The sequence below is a fragment of the Mobula birostris genome, chromosome 2 (assembly GCF_030028105.1).
Source record: "Mobula birostris isolate sMobBir1 chromosome 2, sMobBir1.hap1, whole genome shotgun sequence".
Classification (NCBI taxonomy): Eukaryota; Metazoa; Chordata; class Chondrichthyes; order Myliobatiformes; family Myliobatidae; genus Mobula; species Mobula birostris.
In genome coordinates this window covers 226,603,094-226,629,563 of record NC_092371.1, presented here as the reverse complement: position 1 = coordinate 226,629,563, position 26,470 = coordinate 226,603,094, and the positions used below count along the sequence as shown (strand labels likewise).

The 26,470-nt window shown below is 39.8% G+C and overlaps 1 protein-coding gene across 2 annotated transcripts in view; it reads left to right on the top strand.

Moving 5' to 3' along the window:
• The window catches only part of trmt11 (tRNA methyltransferase 11 homolog), a 79,693-nt gene that overhangs the window by 36,939 nt on the left and 16,284 nt on the right, over positions 1 to 26,470 (top strand). The window contains exons 11-13 of one of the 2 annotated variants that reach the window (XR_011889198.1): positions 1,887 to 2,018; positions 11,700 to 11,820; positions 26,265 to 26,378. Coding sequence is in view for 1 of the 2 variants with exons in the window: in XM_072279144.1 (XP_072135245.1) it covers positions 1,887 to 2,018; positions 11,700 to 11,820 (253 nt within the window). In the remaining variant the exon portion in view is untranslated. The remainder of the gene's footprint in view (positions 1 to 1,886; positions 2,019 to 11,699; positions 11,821 to 26,264; positions 26,379 to 26,470) is intronic. The other variant, XM_072279144.1, reaches the window with a different exon arrangement.

Genomic DNA, 26,470 nt, shown 5'->3' with positions numbered 1-26,470 from the left:
CTGTTGTCTTCAACAATTGATGATTAGGGCAGGACTCTCATGAAAATATGCAGATTAGGATTCTACCTGACAGATGACCCATTTAAAATTTAAGTTATTGTGGCCAGAAGAAGAAATTGTGCTTCTGAGGATCAAGTAGTAGTTTGGGCTCAGGTCCGGAATTAACCTCCCTCTCGAATAGTAATACTCTGTTGTACAGCACTGAGCTTAAATTACTGGGACATCAAAAGGCACTGAGCCACCTTTAAATACTTGTTTTGAATGAAGCTGTGGATGTCTGGATGTCTGGATGTTAAAAGAACGTTATATATGAGAAAGTTTTTTTTTCGGGGGTCACTTCTTGTTGACTTGATGTTTTCTGTTAGTTTTATTTCTTGGTATTAACTTTGTCCACCAGGTGGCAGTCGTGTGTATGATATTGCATCTTTAACTCCACTAAGAGAGGGAGGGGCTGATCTGTAATTCATGAATTCAAGGTTATTTTCCTTTAGCTTTGTATAAATAGGTAAAACATGCTGACTGTAATAAAGATTAAATTTTAAAATAAGCTGTGGGTCGATGATCACTGTTGCTGACTACCAAAGATCAAGCATCAACAAACTGAATAATACAATCCTGAACAAAATAAGATATAGGAGTAGAATGAGGCCATTTGGCCCATCGAGTCTGCTCCACCATTTCAGCACAGCTGATCCATTTTCCCTGTCAGCCCCAATCTCCTGCTACCTTCCTGTATCCCTTCATTTCCTGACTAATCAAGAATCTATCTACCTCTGCCTTAAATATACCCAATGACTTGGCCTCCACAGTCATCTGTGGCAAATTGTTCCACTGATTCACTACTCTCTGGGTGAAGAAATTCCTCCTCATCTCCGACCTGAAATCGAGTGTTTACTATAGAAACTCAAAGAGTATACGTAAAACTATTTGAGTCTCGTACCTATTCTGGCTAATACATTGAGAGAGACATTCAGTGCTGGATGTCTTAGTACGTGAAGTCTTAGTTTTGAAGAAAAGTCAGAAGAATCTGTGCTTATATTTCAGGTTGTTCCAAGAATTACCAGAGGAAAGGAGAGGAAAAAAAATGCTGGATGTTAGAAAGGTCATCAAAAAGGATGATCAATTTGGATTTATTCAGAGAGAAATTGAGTTAATTAAGATTTAGTTGGCCCTTTGGGAATATAGAATCTGAATTGCCTTCCTATTGGTATTCACTTTATGAGTAGTTTAATATTAAATAGAATTACTTAGTTTTCTACTTGGCAAAACTAAAATTTCTTACCTGTTCTTACTCTCCCACAACCAACATCACATTTATCGGATTGTTCTCTTCACAGTCACACAGTTAAGAGGTAGTTTCAGTGAAAGGTTGGCATTTATCCTTTACTATGTACAGTGCTGTGCAAAAGTCTTAGGCACATATATATAACCAGGGTGCCTAAGACCTTTTCACAGTCCTGTGTTTGCCAATGTGGAGCAGAGAGCGAGTTTGTAAATTTGGCGGGAGCAAAGGATGTTGGGAATAGTGAGGGTGGAGCACCACGAGAGGGGTGTGGGACAGGTGGCAGAGAAGGAGTGCCAGGGCGGTGGGTGGCATGGGTACAGATACACCCAACCATGAGACACCAGGCAAAGTCATTTGATAGAGACCCAGATCAGGATCAGGTTTATCATCACTCGCATATGTCATGAAATTTGTTTATTTTTGCAGCAGCAGCAGTGCATAAAATGACCACTATACTGTACAAAGAGATAATCTAGCTTTTATTGTTAAGACACAGGAAAAGTAGATCACAAAAAGAATCAAATTAGGGCTTCTTGCTTAATAAAGTTTGTGTGTCACCTGAAAAATGATTGATTGGAATTGTTTGTTTTATGTCTTTCAGTATTGAAAGTCACGTCCCAGTCTCCATGAATTATCATCTGAGTGATATTTTTATTGACCTACTGAACTTGGCTGCAGAAAACCTGGTCATGAATGGTCGGCTAGTATACTGGCTACCTGTGTATAAACTGGAGTATGTATCAATTTATTTTTGTCCTTAATGAAAATTATACCGTCTTATATTTGAACTTTTCAGGAACCTGTAATAAGAAGTCTGGTCTTAGCCATGTATTTGATATTTTATGAATTGGTTTATTACATATATTTATCTCATGAAGCAAGCTATATTTTAAATTATAAGTGGCACTTCCTTGGACTAAGAATGTAAAATATATTCTTCAAAGTTATTCTTGATTCTCCTTTGATGTTTTTTAATAGAAAAAACCCCTACTTGTTTAAGAAATACATGTCGAAAAGCAGTCCGTTCCAAGAAAGACATGTAGAAGCAGGCTGTGATTCATCATCATCATTACCTGCTGTGTCATATGACGTCGGCGATCATGGTCTTTTGAGCACGATTGTTCTTGGCAAATTTTTCTACAGAAGTCACTTGCCATTACCTTCTACTGGGCAGTGTCTTTACAAGACAGGTGATCCCAGCCCTTCAGAGACTGGCTGCCTGATGTCAGTGGTCACATAACCAGGACTCGTGGTATGCACCAGCTGCTCATATGACCTGGCTTCACGTGACCCTGATTGGGGCGGAGAAGGTGGGGGTGCAGGGGTGTTCAGCAGGTTCTACACCTTGCACAGGGGTGACCTGCAGGCTAGCGGAGGGAAGGAGCATCTTACACCTCCTTTTGTAGAGAAAGGTCTCCATCCCGCCACCCAAGGTCTGTGGTTAGAGTTTTGAAATTCTGTTTAAGAATTTATACCATCGAACCATTCCCCCATAAAGGGAATGGTTCGAAGTTTTATCATATTGACACTATGTTTCAATTAAATATAGAAAAGCAAGTTAATGCAAAGTGAATTATTTTTGTTGGGCTGCTAGTTGGGAGGAGAGGTAACATTACTCAGTTGAAGTATCTGCACTTCATGCATTGTTGAAGTAGAGCATTTCCCCTTGGATGAATTCAATAGGAAGATGGTATCATAGATGAAATCTTACAACACCAAGGCACTTCCTTTCCCTTGTGACCTCTATGGCATAACTTGAAATATCTGCACAAAATGGAGTACAACTATCCAATTAACCTTCATTGACAGTACCTTATCTTCAAGGCTGGCTTGCTTTTACACCAATTCTTTCGGTTATAAAGTGACTGATGAGTACAACAAGGTATTGGCAGATCTTGTCCGAGGTGTTGGAGGTGAGGTGGGGCAAGTGAATCAGAGTCTGGTGAGTGAGATGGTTGAATTTTGGTGCATTCCAAATATTCAGTTGGCTATTTTTTGCAATGCTGTTCACAGGAACGGTGAAAAAGATATATAAATTTAGGTAGAATATTCATTTTAATAGAATTAATTCATCCAATCAACGCTATTGAAAAAGGTGACCAATTTAGTGATATCCTTTTTACGTGGTTCAACAAAGTAAGAAAGTTTTTTTTAAACAGATTCTTAGTTCTAAAATGGGAATGTCGATTTTTCTTAGTCAGTAATTCTTAGTGACTGTTACACCCATATAAGTAAATTGATTCCTTACAATTTTAAAAGGGAGATTAGTATTAATTGATACCAAATTATTTAAAGGAAATAGCTCACTCTTATGTAGGTTCAATTTATATCCTGAAAACTGGCTAAAACGGGTGAGTAAAGAAACTACGCAAGGTAGAGAGGTCTCAACATTAGAGATAAAAAAGCAATATGTCATCAGCGTAAAGCAAGATTTTATGGGTGATACCTCTCCTTAAAATACCACAGATATGATTAGATTCTCAAAAAGCAATGTCAAGGGGTTCTAAAGCTAGATCAAAAAGCAAAGGACTCAACGGACAGCCTTGTCTAGTTCCGCGGTGACGTTTAAATGGTTTGGAAGTTTGAAAGTTAGTATGAACCCAAGCAGAAGGAGATAGATAAAGTAATTTAATCTATTGAATAAAATCTGGTCCAAAGTTAAATTTTTCTAAGGTTTAAGTAAATAATTCCATTCAACCCGATTGAAGGCCTTCTCAGCATCTAAGGATATCACACATTCCGATATCTCTTGAGAAGGAGAGTAAATAACATATAATACACGACGTATATTAAAATGGGAATGTCAGTTTTTAATAAATCCCGTCTGATCATCAGAAATAATAGAAGGTAAAATATTTTCAATCCTACAAGCCAGAACTTTAGAAAGAATTTTAGTATCAACATTGAGTAATGAAATTGGCCTACATTGACCAATAAATTGGATCCTTGTTCTTTTTTAGGATAAGCGAAATAGAAGCTTCATAAAAATATTGAGGAAAACTACCCAATTTGAAAGAATCCATAAGGACTAAGAGTAACTGTGGTATAATTAATGAAGAAAAAGTCTTATAAAATTCTCCAGAAAATCCATCTGGACCCGGAGCCTTCCCTGAGTGTAATGAACGTATAGCCTCGGCAATTTCCTCATAAAAGATGGATTGATCCATCTGTTTGCAATTATCTGCAGAAGGTGCAGGAATATTTAATTGATGTAGAAAATTATTCATTACAGTATTATCTTTAGGGGAATCAGAACTATAAAGTTTAGAATAGAATTCTCTAAAGGTATCATTTATTTCAGAGTAATCAGTTGTCCGATCACCATTAATTTTGCAAATTTCTTTAATTTGTCGTTTAACTACAGAAGTTTTTAATTGGTTGGCAAATACTTTGCCTGATTTATCTCTGTGAATGTAAAATTGAGTTTTATCTTTAAGAAACACACATAAAAGTTGCTGGTGAACGCAGCAGGCCAGGCAGCATCTCTAGGAAGAGGTATAGTCGACGTTTCGGGCCAAGATCCTTCGTCAGGATGAACTGAAAGAAGAGCTAGTAAGAGATTTGTAAGTGGGAAGGAGAGGGGGAGATCCGATATGAGAGGAGACTCTTAGCTCCATCCCTCCCCCTCCTGTCTTCTCCTATCATTTTGGATCTCCCCCTCCCCCTCCTACTTTCAAATCTCTTACTAGCTCTTCTTTCAGTTAGTCCTGATGAAGGGTCTCAGCCCGAAACGTCAACTGTACCTCTTCTTAGAGATGCTGCCTAGCCTGCTGCGTTCGCCAGCAACTTTTATGTGTGTTGCTTGAAATTCTGGCATCTGCAGCTTTCCTCGTGTTTGCATTTATCTTTAAGAAGTTGAGTTTCAATTGGATATGAAGATCATATTTAGTTTTAACTTCAACGTGTCTTTTATATAAAACAGGATCTGGAGCTATAGCATATTTTTGATCTAACTGGTTCAATTGATTGGCTAATTCAATTCTTTCTTTATTAGCTTTATTCTTAACACTGGCAGTATAAGAAATAATTTGTCTTCTAATATAGGCCTTGGAAATATCCCATACAATAAGATTAGAAGTCTCTTCCTTTTTATTTTCTTCAAAAAACAAAATAATATGCTTGTCTAGAAATTTTAAAAATTCCTTATCAGATAACAAAGTTGTATTAAAACGCTGAAATCTGTTGGTTTGAGGAAGACCAGGGAGATTTAAAGATAGAAATACAGGAGCATGATCTGAAATAACTATCTCCTTATATTCACAGGAACGAACTGATGAAATCATTTGACTATCAATAAAAAAAAATCAATTCTGGAATATGTATGATGAACATGGGGTAAAAAACGAGTACTCGCTATCTAAAGGATGTAAAAAAAAGCCAAACATCAACAATACCACATTTCAATAAAAAAGATTGAATAAACAAAGCTGATTTATTAAGAGACGCTGGCTTAGAAGATGATCGGTCTAAAATTATGTCTAGCCAACAGTTAAAATCTCCTCCCATCACCAAAGAATAAAGATTCAGATCTGGTAAAAAAAAACGCTCAAAGAATCCTGGATCATCTACATTTGGGGTATACACATTGGCAAATACTATTAATTTATTGTCTGGTTTTCCTGAATCTATACCAAAACATCCATTAGTATCAGACACTACTTTATGTTGGACAAAGGAAAGTGTATTATCTATAAGAATGGAAACTCCTCTAGATTTGGCCTGAAAAGAAGAATGAAAACAAAGTCCATTCCAATGGCTAAAAAAACGTGAATTATCACATTTACATATGTGAGATTCTTGTAAAAAAAATAATAGGGACCTTAAATTTCCTAATATAAGTAAAAACCTTCTTACGTTTAACAGGGTGATTTAACCCTTTCATGTTAAAACTAAGTAAATTAATAGTTTGGTCCATTTTTAATATTATTGAAAGGAAGGGTTAAAATGTAAGTTAAAACCAAGCGATAAACCTTGTGAAATGGTAACCAAGCAACAAGTGGTCAAAAATCCGAAAACAGCTTCTGAGAAAAAAAAACACCAATCCCCCACCCACCTCCCAAAGAAAGAAGACCGACCAATAGAAAGTCGGCATCTACAACTATGGACAACCCCCCAAGAAAACCTGGTGATTGCTCCAATTAGTTTCAAGGTTATTTATATTCCAACCTAGACTAAACAATATCCAAACAAGAAAATCAATTCTCGTATATCAAAAATACAGTATTAAAACATCCGAAAGGAAATTAGTTATGAAGGTTTACCAAAAGTAAAAGATACAATTATTCATACAGAAAGACATTAAGCATTTAATCTTGTATCTCCAACTGCATCTCAGTGTGGTATGGCAATTGTCCCGTATCGGACCGCAAGGCACTCCAGTGTGTGGTGAAAACTGCCCAGTGGATTATCTGCACCCAATTGCCCACCATTGAGAACATCTACCATAAATGCTGCCTAGGCAGGGTGAAAAGCATTATCGAGGATGCATCTCACCCTAACCATGGACGTTTTACTCTCCTCCCATCCGGTAGGCGCTACAGGAGCCTCTGCTCCCACATCAGCAGGCACAGGAAAAGCTTCTTCCCTGAGGCTGTGACCCTGCTGAACCTCACATCACAGCGCTAAGCAGTATTGCACCCATATTGTACTGTCTCAGTACTTTTATATTTGTGTGCTGTAGCACTTACTTTTTATTCGCAGTTATTTTGTAAATAACGCTATTCTTTGCATTTCTGGTCAGATGCTAACTGCATATCATTGGCTTCATATCTGTACTCGGCACAATGACAATAAAGTTGAATCAAATCTAATCTAATCTAAAAACAGGTTAAGCAGTTAGTCTTCAAATTTAAAAAATCTTTGAGCTTCAGCATTCAAACGAAACCATTCGAAGGATCCATCTTTAATGAGATTCTCAGTCAAACTGGGTAGCCAAGGGATGGGTTATATCACTTGTTAAAAAAAATCCCAATAAAGTTTATTTAAATTTAGCATGTTCCTGCATAAGCTCAAGCGAATAATCTTCGAGAAACTTAATATTCCACCCTATAACCAATCATACCCCTTTGACGGGATTTACGAATTAAAAATTTCTCATTTAATCTTGTGTCTTCATGTAAGGACAAACTAAACAGCTAGCCTTTGGATTTAACCTTCGGATTTTAAAAACCTTTGTGCTCCAACAGTCGAACGGAACCATTCGAAAGATCCATCTTTCAATGTGATTCTGAGTCGGGCTGGGTAGCAAAAGGAAGGCTTGAAATCCTGATTAAAAAGCTCGGACAGAACTTCTTTGAACTTAACTCGTTCCTGCATAACCTCAGGCGAGTAATCTTCAACAATTCTAATCTTACAACCATGATAGTCAATCATGCCTCTTCGATGAGATTCATGAAATAAGAGTTCCTTTGTTTTAAATTCCTGAAAACAGATTATTACTGATCTTGATCTCTGACCCTTAGGAGGTCTAAACGCAGGAGATCTGTGAACTCGATCAATCATAGGCACAGCCATCAAAATCTCCGGAAATAATTCTTGCAAAAAGTTTGCAAAAAATTCCATAGAATGATTACCTTCAATTAATTCTTCAACACCCAGCACCCGCAGGTTGTTTCCTCTACTTCTATTTTCTAGGTTGATAATCTTCTGTCTTAACTTTTCGTTGGACTTCGATTGCTTTTCACAAAGCTTTTGCAACTCATCCACTTCCGTTTCCAGAGACGCTAAAATTTCTTCGTTATTTTTTATGCGTTTATCGTGTTTGTTAAGAGTTTGCTGAATAGAATCCAATTTACCATCTATTTGTTTAAATTCAGAGCTGAATTGTTGAAACTTCTCAGAGGCTTCTCGTGTATGACTTTGCAGCAAATCTATAATTGAATCCAGAGAAGCAGGGAAATCATCCTTTTTAGTACCTCTGGCCCTCCTTGTATCCATAATGAAAGAATGTCACACTTAAAAAAAGAAGTTTCAAGTCAGGTTGGAAATAGTAAGATAATTAAAGTTGGAGCACCGGCATATTGCTGTTACTCCATTAGCCACCACCAGGAAATCTCGTGGGCAGAGAAGTACCAATCAGCCTGGCAGTTGTACACACAAAATATAACCCAGTGCAGCTCACATTTTTCCACTGGCTTGAAGGATCACAAATAAAAAAGTTCTGCCTGAAGTCTCCATTTTAAAAAGAGGCTCATTCACAATCTGGTAGCCGGCTGCAAACTATTTTGGAAATTGAGAAGGCAGCATTGCATTTGTTAATAGCACATTTTTGAATATTTTAATATAAGGCATTTCAACTCGTACATTTTAGCAAAATTTGAATGTGTACTAGATAGAGGAAACAGAGTAAATCTTGCTCTGAAAGCACTAACCCTGAGTTTCAGTCCCCTGTTACTGATTCATTAAATGGTAAAATGATCTTTAACTATTTATCCTCCTCAGTCTCTTTTTATAATTTGTCTGGCACATATTAAACTCTGTTCTTGTGTATAAAAACTAGTAACTTACTTTTGTTTCATCATAAATATATCATCTTATCTATGTGGCACTCTTCCCAGGACTTTAATATTCTTTTACTTGGCTTGAGCAAAATTAGATGCATTACTCTGACTGACCTCTGATTATATGTAACCATACAACCCCTTGGTTTTGTATTTGTGTTCTTTGATATATTTTTTTTAATAATTATTTTTATGGTACTCATGTCTGTAGCAATCGGTGCTTTTATACACCTGGGCTTTGTTTATATATCCTCTTCTTTGAAAATTGAAGTAATTTGTTTCCATTTTTTTATGCTTGGGCTGAGTGACCCTTTTGTAAGCAAGCTGTCAGGACTGAGCTTAGTTTGTTTTCACTCCAGGTTTGTGGCTTGATAAAGCCAGTGTGGGAACCACACTCTTTATATTCACCTTATTCTGCTCCTATGTCTTATGGTCTTATGTAAGTGGGACAAGTGTGAACTGATGATACAGGCGGGTAGGTAGTCTATGCATATATATTAACTGAGCTTTCAGATTTTGAAAGGTTCATGAAAATGACCTCTCTGTTCCTCTTTTGCAATATTTATTGTCACAGTCATTTTTATGTCTTGCACTGTACTACTGCAACAAAATGACAAATATCATGATGTATGTCAGTGGTAATAAACCTGATTCTGATTCCTTAACAAGGGGAATGATTTTACATTGTAACTTTCAGATGTTGTGTAGTTCCTAAATAATGCCAGATGGGGGTGCTGCAAACCAATAATTCAGCTAAATTATTGAGTTATACACCCGTAATTCTTGTAATAAATGCATGTTAAGGGAAATCGGTGTGTTTATTGAGATACAACACCAAATGGGCCCTTGCGGCCCTTCGAGCCACCCCGCCCAACAATCCTCCAATTTAATCCCAGCATAATCATGGGATAATTTACAATGAACAATTAACCTACCAACCAGTATGCCTTTGGACAGTACCTGTAGGAAACCCACGCAGTCAGGGACAGAAGGTACAAGCTCCTTGCAAGCAACAGCGGGATTTGAACCCAGGTTGCAGATACCATAAGGTGGTGTGCTAACCACTATGCTACTGTGCCGCAAGATCTGCAGATCTTGCGACAAAGGATGCTCTGGGTTCAAATTTTGCTGTGAACTGAGGTATAATTATTATAGTTATTTAATTGCTGATAGTGCACAGAGTAAATCTTTGTGGTGCAATGTATCCTATAGATTCAAAGATTATGTGCAAATGCCATACTTGATCAGCCACTTCATTCTTAAACAAGAATATTTATCACAGATTGCTACAGTTCTTTCTGCTGTTGGTGTCTGGAGATTACAGTGTCTACAATGCAGATAAATCACAGTGTTGGAGGATCATCTCTTTATTCCTCTCACTTTGCTGTTTTTACCACAAAGGTGACAAACCAAGTAGTTATGATCAGTGTGATTCCATATCTACAACAGTGATGTGTGACATACCACTAGGAAATTTGGGACACAGATCCATTAATAATTGTATTCTATTTTTTTGTTTCCACCTCAGTATTAGATCAGCATTGTCAAATAATCAGCATTATTCAGTTTTCCAATTAGCTGCTGTTCACAGCTTTAGGAGCATATTGTCCAGAGCTGCATTTAAAATTTAATCTGCAGTCCATGTTCAGGTCTAAAGATTTGTTGCTAAAGTTAATATTTTGCTATATAGCCCAAGTCCAGAATATGCCTTAACATTCACTTAAACAGTTGGAAGGAAATTCCACAGCAAAATTTATTTGATGGTACAGCCCTATAATGAAAAGAAATTGAGAAAACTTTTCCGTTAACTTGGTTTGGAAGTTTTTACAATGAGACTATGATCTTCATGGGGATATAGTATTCAAATAATAATATGTTTATGTAACTTATAAAATTCATTTAATAAGTTAGAAATTTATATTAGCAAAAATGTAAGACTTAGCACAGGCAAATATCCCTGGCAATTAAAACAATTTAATACTGCCTTGTAATTCCTCTTGAGCACTCAGTGCAGGATGTACTGTGTCAAAGTGACTGCCAAAGAAGTACTGGTCCTCCCTTCCCTGAGATCACCATAATATTATCTATTCTACACCCTTTCTACAGTTTGGTGACCCGAACTGCAGATAAATATGACAAATATCACCTCATGGAAGTTTTATACAAGTGCAGCATACAATACAATACAAATGTCATTGTTTTGGTAATCTTCTTGTTTAGAAAACACCACATATTTATGACCAGAAATGAATACAGATGAGGAGGAGAAAATAATGTTCTTTTATGCCTCTTTTAGTACACAATGTAATCAGGAGTTGCATGATTATTTATTTGTTTATTGAAATACAGTGTGGAATAGGCCTTTCTGCCCCTTCGAGCTGTGTCAGCCAGCAACCCCTGATTTAACCCTAGCCCAATCATAGGACAATTTACAATGACCTATTAACCTACCAACCGGTACGTCTTTGGACTGTGGGAGGAAACCCACACGGTCACAGAGAGAACGTACAAACTCCTTACAGACAGCGGCGGGAATTGAACCCAGGTTGCTGGTACAGTGGAGCATTGTGCTAACCACTGCGCCACCGTGTATAATTAACGACAGCATGTAAATGGGAAATAAGATGACACCAGGGTTCACAGGTTGTGCTTTCAATGCACTAATGCCTTAATCGGAGAAGCTGGATTTGTACAGTGGAATACTCATTTAAAATTATGGCCTTGTGGAAATGATTTTGCTCTGTGCCACTTGGATGCTGCATTGTTTGATCCCACCTACGTGAGTTGTCTTCCTGCTAATGTATACAAATACAAGGTACAGGTCAGGGAGTGAACAGGGGCCTCAAAGATGTCAGTTTGAGAGTTGTGATTCTTTAGACAATGTTTCACATTTGCCTGTTTTATCTTTATTTCAGCTACTCTGAAGATGTTATCCCTCAACATCCTTGCCTGAAGCTTATTAGTAACTGTGAACAGCCTCTTACAACTCATACATCTCGACAACTAATAACAATGGAAAAGGTGAAAGAATTTGAGGTATGAAAGCTGAACTTATGTCTTTTATGTCACCTGGAAAAGGGAAAGTAAAAGGGTTAATTTTAATTGTCTGCTTTTATCAGGTGGTAAAAGAAAATTATGTTGTTATGATTTTATTCACATTTTATTTCTTTTTAGAAAATAATACATACAAAGTATTGATCTTTTGTGATCTGAATAAGCATTTGAGTGGATTTGGGATCAGGAAAATAGTTCAGTATTTTGATACACCCTGCTTTTTGTCCTTCAAATTTTTATATTCGGAAATGATTGAGATATTTTCAGAAGAGCTGCAAAAATATTTGGACAGGAACAGGGTGGAAAGTTGGAAGAATGTTTATACACAAGGAAGCAGACTGTTGAGAAATTCACTTCAGGATGCACAATAAGTCCTGGATAACTGTGGCAGAGTGTTCAGTCAGTTACTTTAAAATGCATAGAAAAAAGGTTAATAGATCAGATGGTTATAGGCAGTTTGTACAGATAGTGAGCAATTCAAGTCAAGTCAAGTCACCTTTTATTGTCATTTCGACCATAACTGCTGGTTCAGTACACAGTAAAAACGAAACAATGTTTTTCAGGACAATGGTGCTACATGAAATAATACAAAAACTACACTGTAATACATACAACAACACAAAAACTACTCTAGACTACAGATCGACCCAGGACTGCATAAAGTGTACAAAACAGTGCAGGCATTACAATAAATAATAAACAAGACAATAGGCACAGTAGAGGGCAGTAGGTTGGTGTCAGTCCAGTTTCTGGGTATTGAGGAGTCTGATGGCTTGGGGGAAGAAACTGTTGCACAGTCTGGTCGTGAGACCCCGAATGCTTTGGTACCTTTTGCCAGATGGCGGGAGAGAGAAGAGTTTGTATGAGGGGTGAGTGGGGTCCTTCATAATGCTGTTTGCTTTGCGGATGCAGCGTGCGGTGTGAATGTAATGGCGGGAAGAGAGACCCCGATGATCATCTCAGCTGACCTCACCATCCGCTGCAGGGTCTTGCGATCTGAGATGGTGCAATTTCCGAACCAGGCAGTGATGCAGCTGCTCAGGATGCTCTGAATACAACCTCTGTAGAATGTGGTGAGGATGGGGGGTGGGAGATGGACTTTTCTCAGTCTTCGCAGAAAGTAGAGACACTGCTGGGCTTACTTTGCTATGGAGCTGGTGTTGAGGGACCAGGTGAGATTCTCCGCCAGGTTAGCACCAAGAAATTTGGTGCTCTTAACGATCTCTATAGTGGAGGCGTCGATGGTCAGCAGAGAGTGGTCGCTCCGTGTCCTCCTGAAGTCAACAACTATCTCTTTTGTCTTGTTCACATTCAGAGACAGGTTGTTGGCTCTGCACCAGTCCGTTAGCCGCTGCACCTCCTGCCTGTATGCTGACTCATCGTTCTTGCTGATGAGACCCACCACGGTCGTGTCATCGGCGAACTTGATGGTGTGGTTCGAGCTGTGTGTTGCAGCACAGTCGTGGGTCAGCAGAGTGATCAGCAGTGGGCTGAGCACACAGCCCTGGGGGGCCCCTGTGATCAGTGTGATGGTGTTAGAGATGCTGCTTCCAATCCGGACTGGCTGAGGTCTCCATTTGCAGAGGGAAGTGTTCAGGCCCAGTAGGCTCAGCTTTCCAATCAATTTCTGAGGAATAATTGTGTTGAATGCTGAACTGAAGTCTATGAACAGCATTCGAACGAACGTGTCTTTCTTGTCGAGGTGGAGGGTGATGACAATGGTGTCGTCTGTTGAACGGTTGGGATGGTATGCGAACTGCAGGGGGTCCAGTGAGGGGGGCAGCAGGGTCTTGATGTGCCTCATGACGAGCCTCTGGAAACACTTCATGATGATGGAAGTGAGTGCAACGGGACGGTAGTCTTTGAGGCAGGACACTGAAGATTTCTTTGGCACGGGGACGATGGTGGTGACTTTGAAGCACATAGGAACATTAGATTTCCAGAACTTGAAGATTTTTCCTCATGATTGCGATATTCTGGAATTTATAGGACTGTGCAAAAGCTTTAGGCACACATAGCTAAGGTGCCTCAGAATTTTGCACAGTACTGTAGTAATTTTTTGTATTGCACTGTACTACAGCTGCTACAAAAAAATTGGTAACATATGTGAGTGATGATTAACCTGATTCTGATTAGAAACCTGTCTCTATTGTGGACTGAGAATGGGAAGAGGACAGAGAGAGGGGATTCATGGTTGGGAAGAGGGGAGGGAGTGGGAAGTGCCAGGAGGACATTCTGTAATGATCAATAAACCAATTGTTTGGAATTAGATGACCTTGCCTGGTGTCCCAGGACTGTCCTTCTCTGTCATCAGTCCCATATCCCTCTTGCGGCGCTCCACCCTCGCCATTCCCAACATCCTTTGCTCCCGTCAGATTTACAAACTTGCTCTCGGCTCCACGTTGACAAATACAGTACTGTGCAAAAGTCTTAGGCTCCCTAGGCACTCATATACATGTTCCTAAGACTTTTGCCCAGTGTAATTCAAATATTTAGTTATGATTGAGCGCAGAGAAACATCGAGAATTCTCCTCAAGAGAGCAAGTGAGGTGACTGCGGTTTGGGAATGCTGAAGGAGTAATTGACGGGCCAACTTTCTGTCCTGGAAACAACAGTTCAATTGTAGGTCTGCGCTGCCTAGCTGTTGTTCCTCTTGCTTATCTGCGATGGAAGGATTGTGCTTATAGTTTTAAAGTAGTTGTTTATCTGTCGTTTTCCTGTCTCTCTGCTCTCAGCACCATCCTCCAGTGTACTTCCTCCAGACAATGGCTGGGGCTGCTGTTTGCTTCGACCACAATTAATTAATAATCTAGTAGGGCACAAGAGGCCTTTTTAAATCCATGAGTAAAATGGATATTTCATTTGGATGAATCCTCAGTCAGATGTAATTGGAGATGTACTATTCTGAGATGCTAACTCAGATGTTAACTGTCAAGCTCTCTGCCTCAAGCTGCTTTTCTGTTTCGCAATTTGAAAATATGATTTCATTATTAAAAATGTAACTTGATACTGTAGGCACATTTTATGTAGACTTATGGCATGGAAAATGATGGGCGTTTTTGTTAAGCCAGTCTGTACGGTCACTGTTACCATTGTTTTTGATTTTTTGGCAATTTAAATATTTCAACTTCATTTTAATGTGTTTCATCATACTGCAAGCAAAGTTGTTCTTGTGCTAATTTGAATGCTTTAGGCAATTACTCTTACAAGAATAAGGAAGCGTCTAGGCCAGGGGCTCCCAAAATTTTTTATGTCATGCACCAATACTGTCAAGCAAGGGGTCTGTGGACCCCAGGTTAGGAACCCCTTCTCTGAGCAAATTAGAGTAGAGGAGCTGTGACTGAAGTTGCTTTAAAGTGGTGGGAACATTTCAGTGATCATAATGAGTCTGTGATCATCATTTGGGACCAACTACCTCATGATTCTCCTGGTGTTATTGCTTGCAAAGCAACTAAGGTTCTCTGCTGGGATCTGTGGATTTTTTTGATTACGAAGTTGCTCAGGGGACAGAAAGTTGTGCCCCTTTAGGATACACAAGCTCCCATGAAGGATTTTTTTTTCCATTTGGTTGATGGGAATCCAGAATGACAGTAAGTAGCATTGATAACTTGAAGTGAGGTTAGTGGTTAACAGCTGTAATTCTCTCCGGGTCAGCCTCACTGGTCACTCCTTTCACCAGTCCCTAGATTACATTCATTTGGAAGTTCGAATTAAACCCAAATATCAAATTTCACAATAAGTTTTGTGGGTAGTTAAACCCAGATTTGCAGTCAGTGTGCTCAACACAGATCACCAGATAAGTTTATCCCTAGAAGACACTATAGACTACTGGTGCTGGCATAGTCATAGTGATAGAGTGATAGAGTCATAGAGCATTACAGCACAGGCCCTTCGGCCCATCTAGTCCATGCTGAACCGTTGTTCTGCCTTGTTCCACCAACCTATATCTGGACCATAGCCCTCCATCTAGATCGAAAAACAAACGGTGGGTCAGGCAGCATCTGTGGAGACAGAGGGATGATCAACATCTTGGGCCAAGATTCTGTATCAGGACCGATCCTTACAGTGGCAGCTTGGAGTATGGAGTCTGCATGTTTTTCTTATTGTTAGTAAACAGAGTCTTTGTGACTGAGAAGGATCACAGGTGGTTGGGGAGGGGGAGGAAAAGTATTTGTGGGGTGAAGGTACAGAGAAAAAGAAGAATAAAATTCACATTTATCTAGCTTATCTGTGAAAACATTGAATGTATTTGACGCTAGTAAGTTTCAAAAGATACTGAGAATATTTCTAAAAACTTAAATAACTGGAAAAAGGTTTAAAAACTAAGAGAACCATTTTAAACATTTAAGAAACATTCAAAAGTACTTACAAATTTCTAAATTAACCAAATTTTATCTTAGTCCTGTGTCGCCATTCTACCCCACCCCCCCAACCCACTGAGTGAATGATAAAGCAGTCTTTGCCCTGTCCAGTCTGGGCCAGGGTGATTTTATTTCCTTACTGAACTCCGTGAGGAGTCTGGCTTCAGAGAACAGTAAACCACAGACTACTGTTTAAGACTTTCCACATTTTGTATAGAGATCCTACAGTGTGCTAGAAAATGCCAACATCTTTCCATACAATCCAAGCCGTAGACAATGAAGCCCCTGCCCGAAGCCTTTCTGTTATCTTGTAGATATCCCTGTACTTCCCTGTTGTCTTCTGTAAGGCAAACTAAATAGTAGATTAGAATAACTGTCAACCAATAATATGCTCAAAGAAGCTTATTTTATAGGCAACACACCAAAGGTTCATTTTCACTGTCAACTTATGCATGTACAATACAACCCTGATACTCCTCTTCTCCAGGTAGCCACGAAATACAGAAAAACCACAGCAGTCGTTGAAAGAAAAGACATCAACAAAACTTGCAAACCCCAAACCCACGTCCTCCTCCGCACAAAAAAAAACTAACAGATCACCCACATGAAAAATGACAGCTGGAACATCAAACCCTAACCCCCCAACCCCCATCCCACCCTCGCACAAAAACTAACTGACTGCCCACACGGAAAATGGCAGCTAGAGCATCAGACCCCAACCTATATTATATATAGAGAAATTTATATCACTTTCTCTAGGGATATGGTCCATCTATTGCTATCCCTACAGTTCCTTGAAACGTCAAAAACAACTTACACCAATTTGCAGGTTGATGAGATCGGGCAGATTAATAGTTCGGCATGGACTAGGTGGGATGAGAGTCCTGTTTCTGTGTTGACTCTAAACATTGATGCTGATCTGATCTCACCTTTACTGTTTGATAAGTTGTGGAATTGAGAGCTTGAATGCACGGCCGAAGTTTTCTCTTTTTGAGTAACTTGGTCTTGACCTCCGGACACCCCTCCCCCAGCTTTCACTGTGGAGCTTGGCCGGCGGCGTGGTTAAAAGAGCTGGTTCTTAAACTTTATCATCTTACTGTGTGATCTGCTGGCACGTCAATGGATTCATCTAGGCAGAAGCTTCAATTTGTTTTTCATACTCCTAGTCTGTTGTCTTTCTGGAAAGTAAAGCTGTGGTTCTGGTGGAATTCAGTAGCAATTCTTTAATGTCAATGACTTGACACTCCTCTTTCTTATTATGGTCGGAATCCAAGCATGACATTGTGACTGCACACTTCAGCTATATGTTCTGTCCTTTACTGTTTGGTAGTTAGCGATTTTCCACTCCTGTTGGAAAAGCGGAATTTAGGAAGAGTGTTCTATCAGTAAGGAGTTATTTCTTATGTTATATTGAAACTGTGACGATTGGTAGGCAGTAAACAGAGAAGATTAGTTACTCTGTGTCTAGTCTGTGCACTGTACTTAGTCTTAGGATACAGCTGCCCGAAGGTCCATTCAAGGTCCCATGCCAATAAAAGGGGTAATTTTTGTCCCCTGTTTGCATATATTCAGATTTTTAATGACACTGTGCTGGAAGCCGTGCCTTCTGGCAGTGCTTGGGCAGAGACCAATGGCAGCACATTGCTATTCATTGCCTAGTGCTCCTCCCCACCCCAGTTTCCATGCCTGCTTTATGTATGGACTATTTCTACATTGGACCTGTAATCATCCTCTTCTGAAAGCACGTCTTCTGAAAGTGGACTCCGAAGGATCTAGTTCATATATGGTTAAATTCATATTTTGAAACTATTCACTGACTCAAGCTGGGAAGAAATTTTCATCAAGTTTGCACTTGCATGAAGGTGAATTAATTAAACTGGTGTTGAATGATTGTGACACACAAGAGATTCTGCAGATGCTGGAAATCCTGAGTAACACACACAAAATGGTGGAGGAGCTCAGCAGGTCAGGCAGCATCTATGAAGAGGAATAAAGAGTCGACGTGTTGGGCCGAGTCCCTTCACCAGGACTAGAAAGGGGGCGGGGGGAAAGGGGGAAGACGTAGGAAGGAGTGTAAGGTGGAAGGTGATAGGTGAAGCCATGTGAGGGGGAAGGTAGGTGGGTGGGGGTGGGGGATATGAAGAGAAGTTGGGAGATATTAGGTTGGAAAAGGCAAAGGGCTGAAGAAGAAGGAATGTGTTAGGAGAGGAATGTAGACCATGTGAAAAAGGTGAGGAGGAGGGGCATTAGAAGGAGGTGATGGGCAGGTGAGGAGAAGAGAAAGGGGGAAGAGGGCAGCCAAAATAGGGAATGGAAAAGGAAAGGGGAGAAATGAGCAGAAATCGTAGTAATTGACATTCATGCTGTCAGGTTGGAGGCTACCCAAATACAACATGAGATGTTGCTCCTCCAACTTGAGAGCGGCTGTGCATGTTGGAATGGGAATCAGGAGTGGAATTAAAATTGGTGGCTACTGGGACATCCTCCCTGTTGTGGATGGAGTTAAGGTGCTAGAATGATTGTGATTTGCTTAAGCAGTGATCTAAACAAGCAAGTGGATAAGACTCGGGTCTTTGCTGCGATTTGCTACCTACCCTATCACCTCCATTGACTCTCAGAACCATGATGCCAGTCTCTGATGAGAACAGACTGGCTGCCTTTCTCATTTTCATGGATACTGTTTGTAAAAATAATCTGCCTGTATTTATGTTAGAGCATAAACTATCCTTCAGTGCTGTTTCAGATGTAATGACTGATTCCAGCACACTATGTTCTTGATCTTTTGTATGAATTCCATGTGTTTCAACAGTAATATGTGCGAGCTGTTACCACATTGTTGGAAGCAAAGTTTAGTAGGCCTTTCACTCTGAAATGCTGTCCATTTGAACAAAGTTGAGAAAATTTTTAAATATAGAAAGATGACTGTAATATATTTATCAGCTAATAGTAATCACAAGATTTAAGGCAATGTTGTTTATGATTGTTGTCCAAATTAGATTTGGAAATCAGTCCTATTTGGATTATGAAAATTTGATCTGACGATTTTCTGCACTGACACAGTGTGAACAAAATAACAAGAATTAAAATTTGATGTCATATCAGACAAGTTGTATTCTTCATTTTGTTGATTTTACATAATTGATCAGTTTTGTGGCTATCCCTCGAGGTCGAGGATGATGGTCTTCATTCTGAAGAAGTGGCCCACACAGCGAAGATGCCTGTGCGTGTATTTGTTTAACGTTGCACTCCAAGAAGCACATGATGCTTCACAAATCAACCAACTGATTCCAGTGACATGGAAACCATGAGATTGGAGCTGATGGATTTGTTGCAGCCTTCATCCGCCTTCACAGCCGTTGAGTTCGAAGTAACTTCGTCCGCCTGTTCCACCGTTGAGGTCTTGGCTGGATTGTTCTTTGTCAGGGACCTCACCCTCAATCTTACCGCCATGGGTGACCCTGCCAGGAGCATAGCTCCAGACGGCATTGCTCTTGGGATCACAGGACCACGCAAGCTTCTCCACCACGACAAGGTGACAATCCACGGAGAAGTGTTGATCAGTTTATTGCATCAGTAAAAGCCGTATTAGTTGTAGTTTAATTCAGTATCTAATTTTCTAGAAATCCTTATGTTTCAGCATCTGGCTCACACACTAATACACTGAATCCTCTTTATTCCGTCTGTGGATTCACCTGCTTGCAGAGTCGGCTGTGTATTTCAGGGAGTGTTAGGCTGGCTATGTGGCTGGTGCTTGGGTTGGGAATACTGGGGTCTGGAATGGGGTTAGGCTTATGGACAGTGCCAGGATTTAGAATGTGGATTGATGTAGCCTGAGTCTAGGGTCTGATGAGCTGAAACTTGCCAGGTTCTACTTCCCACATCCTATAGGACCATAAGAAATGGAAGCAGAATTAGGCTATTTAGCCCAAATGAGTCTGCTCCACCATTTCATCATGGCTGATCAGTTGTTCTTCTCCATCCAATTCTCTTGATTTCTTCCCATAACCTTTCAACCCTTGACTAATCAAGAACCTATCAACCACTGCCTGATATATACAATGACTTGGCCTCCATAGCCACCTGTGGCAATGAATTTCACAGATTCACCACCCTGGCTAAAGAAATTCCTCTGTTCTAAATGGACATCCCTCTATTCCGAGGCTGTGCCCTCTGGTTCTAGACTCCCCCACTATAGGGATCATCTTCTTCCACATCCATTCTATCTAGGCCTTTCATGATTCAAGATTCAAGATTCAAAAAACTTTATTGTCATTCTAACCGTACATCAGCTCTGCGGGGCAGAATGAGACAGCGTTTCCCAGGAACAGTGCAATCATAACATAACAAACGCAACACTAAATAATAAACATAACAATAAATAGTAAAACACAACAGCCACATGTCAGTTAAAACCAAGTTATAACTGTCCAGTGCAAGTTAAAAGTGTCCAAAGCAGAGTCAGGTAGAGCAGCTATTTAGCAGTCTGACTGCTTGTGGGAGGAAGCTGTTTAGTAGCCTTGTGGTTTTAGTTTTGATGCTCCTGTAACGTTTGCCTGATGGCAGAAGAACAAACAGTTCATGGAGAGGGTGTGAGGGGTCTTTAATGATGTACTGTGTCTTCTGGAGGCATCAACTCCAAAAGAGGTCTTGGACAGAAGGTAGGGAGACCCCAATAACCTTCTCTGCTCCCCTAACCACCCTCTGCAAGGCTTTTTTGTCGACAGCACTGCAGCTGGAGTACCAGTTTGTGATGCAAAAGGTCAGCACAGTCTCAACCAAGCCTCTGTAGCATGTAGTTAAGATGTTAGTGGGGAGTGATGCTTGTTTAAGCTTCCTCAGAAAGTGCAATCTCTGCTGGGCCCGTTTCACAATCCCAGTGGTGTTCCTGGACCAGGTGAGATTGTCCGAGATCTGCACCCCAAGGAACTTGATGTTTTCCACTCTCTCCACTGTGGAGCCGCTGATGCTGAGGGGTACGTGCTCAGTCTGAGACCATCTGAAATCGACGATCATCTCCTTGGTTTTGGTGACATTAAGCATCAAGTTGTTATGATGGGTTTCAATGAGATCCCCCATCATTCTTCTAAATTTCAGCGAGCACAGGTCCACAGCCATCAAATGCTCCTCATACACTAACCCTATCATGCCCAAAATCATTCTTGTGAACCTCCTCTGAGTTCTCTCCAATGTCAGCAAAACTGCCCACACTACTCCAAGTGAGGCCTCACCAATGCTTTATAAAACTTTAGCATATGGATACCCAGAACTCTCCATGTAGCAACATTCTGTTATCTTTCCTGTTTAACAATATCCTACCTATTTCTGTGGGATTGCTTATCTATTAGATTGAAATGCCTGATATTCATCAGTCCTTTCTCATAACTCAGAGCCCCAATATTAGAGATTGGTTATTTGACTGCCTCCAATACTTGATTGACTTACTGACTGAACCGAAGGTGTAAGATAACTGGAATATTGTTGGTATTGGTTTTATAATTGTCAAATTAGCTTCCGGTAAGATGGCCATGTGCTTAGTCGCTGCAACCTCTCTGGGTCCAATAAATGAGCAAATGTGTGTCTTAGATGTTATCCTTGTGAACACAAGACCTTGTTGAACATTGGTAATACAAAAATACCAATGTCTAGTTCATTGGAAAGATTGACGGCAGGGAAGCTGCGTAGCCTTGGTTGTTGCATGGACCAGGCCCTCATACCGCGGCATCACCTGTTGCAGCCATCAGGTGAGAAGGTGCTGGAGGCAATGTGGGAATGTGGGAATGGACAGAGGTAGAGTGAGCGCACCAAAATCTTCAGGTCGGCTCTCCCTTTGATGCTGCTCTCCAGTGTTCACTCTCTGGATTGCCTTCCTCTGAGACTGACGCATCACGAGGCAAGCTGGATTGTCTGTGTCTGTGGCTGACACAGTGAGAAATGAGGAACTGCTGCATACTTGTTCTCGCAGAAGCACGGCTCCGGGACAACATCCCACGCACCATCAGTCTTCAGGCCATGCCACGCAGGGACTTATGCTGATAACATTTTTGAGCCTGTATGTGCTATTGTGACTGTGTGTACAGTGTTTTTCACCTTGGCCCTGGAGGAGCACTGTTTCGTTCAGCCATATACGCGTTTATGGTTGAATGACAATCTTGAACTTGAACACGTATGAAGATACAGAGAAAATCTTGTTTTGATTGAATTATTACACAGTGCATTCGGGTAGGACAAAGTAAAACAATAGCAGAATGCAGAATGAAGTGTAAAAGCTACTGAGAAAGTGCAGTGCAGGTAAACAAAGAAGTGTAAGATCATCACTAGGTAGATTGTGAGGTCAAGAGATCTTCTTGAGTCCATCATACAAGTGTGCAGTTTTGGTCACCTACCTACAGGAAAGATGTTAATAATGTTGAAAGAATACAGAGAAAATTTACAAGTATGCTTCTGGGTCTGGAGAACCTGAGTGATAAGGAAAGATTGAATAGGTTAGGACTGTATTCATTAGAACTTAGAAAGTTGAGAGGAGATTTGATAGAGGTATAAAAAATTATGAGGGGTAAATTCTAGCAGGTTTTCCACTGAAGTTGGGTGAGACTGCAACCAGAGATCATGCATTAAGGGTGAAAGGTGAAAAGTTTAAGGGGAACATGAGGGAAAACTTCTTTGCTCAGAGGATTGTGAAGTGTGGAATGAGCTGCCTCCCCAAGTGGTACATGTAAACTTGATTTCAATATTTAAGAGAAGTTTGGATAGGTATATGATTACTAGGGTTTGGATGGCTATGGTCCTGTGCAGATCGATAGGAGTAGACAGTGTAAATGGTTTCAGCATGGACTAGATGGGCCAAAGTGCCTTTTTCTGTGCTGCACATCTCTATGACTAGCTTATACTATGCAGTTCATCCTCTGGGCTACATTTAGCAATTTTATTTCTGCAGTTTAATATTGATTTTATTGCTTAATGCTCAGTATCTTTAAGCACTTTAAATCATCCTTTTAAAAAAAAACTATGGATCCAGGAATTCTGATACAGGTTCTCAACAGTAGGATTTCCTCTGCATTGCATGTGGACATTAGTTGACTGGTTTGTGGAATACACCCTATTCAGCTGGCAAATGAGCCCTTGCATTGTAGTTGCTCTTGTATCTCACTCACATTAGGATCAACCGCTCTACACTGCAAGCATTTAGGAGCAGTGTCTCATCCCTCTGTTGGGCAATTAGTCTACTGCTACAACAGGGAGTTGGACAATATGCAATCTCAACCATTGCTCATCAGCTGTTGCTAAAGAGTTGAGAGTGAAGGTATGAAAGAAAGGAAGGCAAAATGTTTAGAGGTAAGACAAAGTGATTCTGGCTATGTTCAAAAAGTAACCTTGTGAGGGAAAAAAGGTTGATTTTCTTGAAGATGTCCACTCCCTAATACTTCCCCATCCCCAACAAATGTCACCTGCAGCCAATGTTATGTCTATCCCCCAGCACTTCATCAGTTATCCTGATAGGGAAGAAGAAAAAGAACTGCTGAAATATGACTTTAAGAAAGGGACATTCATGAAAGGTTAACAAACTGCAACACAAAGTCATTGGGAATATTTGAAAAGAATGATCACATACTCTGTGATATATCATATGCAGTTGTTGACCGTTGTGCAATACAAGTTGGGATACTTAGTCTATGAACATGGATAGTGAATCTTGTTTTGCATTTTGACAATGAAGATGCACTGTAGAATAGTGGTAATTTAGAATGGATTGTGAGCAGAAATACTTCCCCTTACTTGGTTACAATTTTGGCACTTGTACCTATCCGGATCAGGGAACAAACCCATGGCTAACATAGTTCAACAGTTATAATGAATTGATTGAGATAAAATGGAAGTACTTTCTTGTCTTCTGAAGGTCTTTGTCAATGTTGTTTTTGAGAAGTTGTGTTTTATTACCTCAATTCATACATATATAGAACATATATTGGAAATTTTCCAGTAACGCTAATAGATTTCTCTACTTAGCATTGCGTAGAGCAAAACTATGCAGATTAACACTTGTCCTGTTGCCCAGGTATGAAATAATTTTATTTGGTTGTTTATTGTTACATGTCTGCAAAAAATATAGAACTATGTGAGTGGACTAACACTGTTTCTGATTACTTAAGCCTGTCTTTCATGGACCTGCCAAGAATTGACTCATTGGATGGTTATAGAAAACTAAATAGTAAGCTTTCCCTTTTACAAAAGGAAAATGTTATGCTTTTAATGGATATCATGTCTTGGTACAAACACTGAAGAATGCATGTCTTATGAAATGTGTATTTCTGGGAATACAGTTACAATATGGCAAGCAAAATAAACACTGTGCAGCTGCAACAAAATGAGGACTATGCATCTGTATTGTACCTCAGTACACGCTGCAACATTGGATCTAATGAGTTTTAAAAGATAACCACCTGAGTTGTATGGTAGTCAGATTTGTGTACAGTCAGTTCTAGAAATAGTAAATGGCCTTATTAAACATCCTAACAAAACCCATAGACCTTGACATACAGTTTCCTCCTCCTTCTATGGCTGTGTATCACCATTTCAAATGATCCCTGGTTGTAGAACAGCCAATCACATTGGCACATTGTCACAGAGAGAAAATCATATGAAAGCAAACAGACTTTTTATAAGCCTTATAAAAATTCTATAGGACTGCATGTAACAATTTTTATAAAGTATACAATATATTTTATAAAAATGTTACATGCATCTGTAATCAAGTTAGATTAAATAATATGTATAAAAATACATTAAAAAGCCATTGTACTTTGAAATATTTACTCAACTGAATTTATACTTTGCTAAGCAATAAATATAGGTTGGTATACCACTAAAATTAATTCAGACCTCACTGAACAAAGTATAATATTTTCAAGATATTTTATAATGAGTCTGGATTGGTTTGTTTTTCCTATCTATTGATAGCAACCACTGCTCCCTGGACCTTTGATGCACAAAATCCATATTTTCATAAGATCTGGGCCAGCAAATTAAATTGCTTTAGAATTGTTAGTTTGGAATTTCGAAAGCTATTGCACCATGTCTCTGTTTGAAAGTAGACTGATTAGTTGGTAAACAGCTGGATGGGATTTACTTGCATTCTGTGAATGGAATATATCTGGGCAATTTCCCACACTGTGTACATGCTAGTTTTGTAAGTATACTGGAGCATGCCTTCAGTATTACAGCTGGGGTGTTGGAAAAACTGGAGGCTAAGCAAGTTATCGTTGAACCTGAGAGACTGCCTGAGAAGAGTGTGACAAATGAGCCTAAGCTGATGTGGGCAATCCTTTAATGATGCTGAAACAGATAACTATTTAACCATTATAAATTCCAATATAACCATGGCTGCCTAATCTTCATGGATCAATTACTGCCCAGTATTGTAACATCTTGCTGGCCGGTGGCGTAGTGGCACCCGCTCTGAACTTCGAGGTGAGTGGTCCTGGGTTCAAATCCGGCCGGCTCCTTGCACGCTTTCCATCTGTGCTGGGTTGAGCGTCGAGCTAGCAACTGGGCTCTTTTTGGAAAAAAAAACAGACAGGTGTTAACAGAACAGCAATTGCTGCTTGATGCTCCACAAGATGCAGAGAGCAACAACAATTGTAAGATCTGGAGCAGGGTACCTGGCTGATTATGCTGCGGTTAACTCTATCACACAAACTAATCTTCCGTCCGTGGACTCACTTTACACCGCATGCTGTCGGAGCAGTGCTGCCAGGATAATCAAGGACACGACCCACCCAGCCAACACACTTTTTGTCCCTCTTCTCTCCGGGAGAAGGTTCAGGAGCTTGAAGACTCGTACGGCCAGATTTGGGAACAGCTTCTTTCCAACTGTGATAAGACTGCTGAATGAATCCTGACCCGGATCTGGGCCATACCCTCCAAATATCCGGACCTGCCTCTCGGTTTTTTTGGACTACCTTACTTCCCATTTTTCTATTTTCTATTTATGATTTATAATTTAAATTTTTAATATTTACTAATTTTAACTATTTTTAATATTTTTAATATTTAATATTTGTAATCCAGGGAGTGTGAAGCGCAGAATCAACTATCGCTGTGAAGATCGTACGTTCTAGTACCAATTGTTTGGCGACAATAAAGTATAAAGTATTTGCAACACATCCAAAAATAAAGCACCAGGTACTACCCAGATACAAAACCAGAAAAAGCATTTGGGCTTGGGCAACCAAGTGGTGGATAACATTCATGACATTGTGACGGGTGTCACGGTA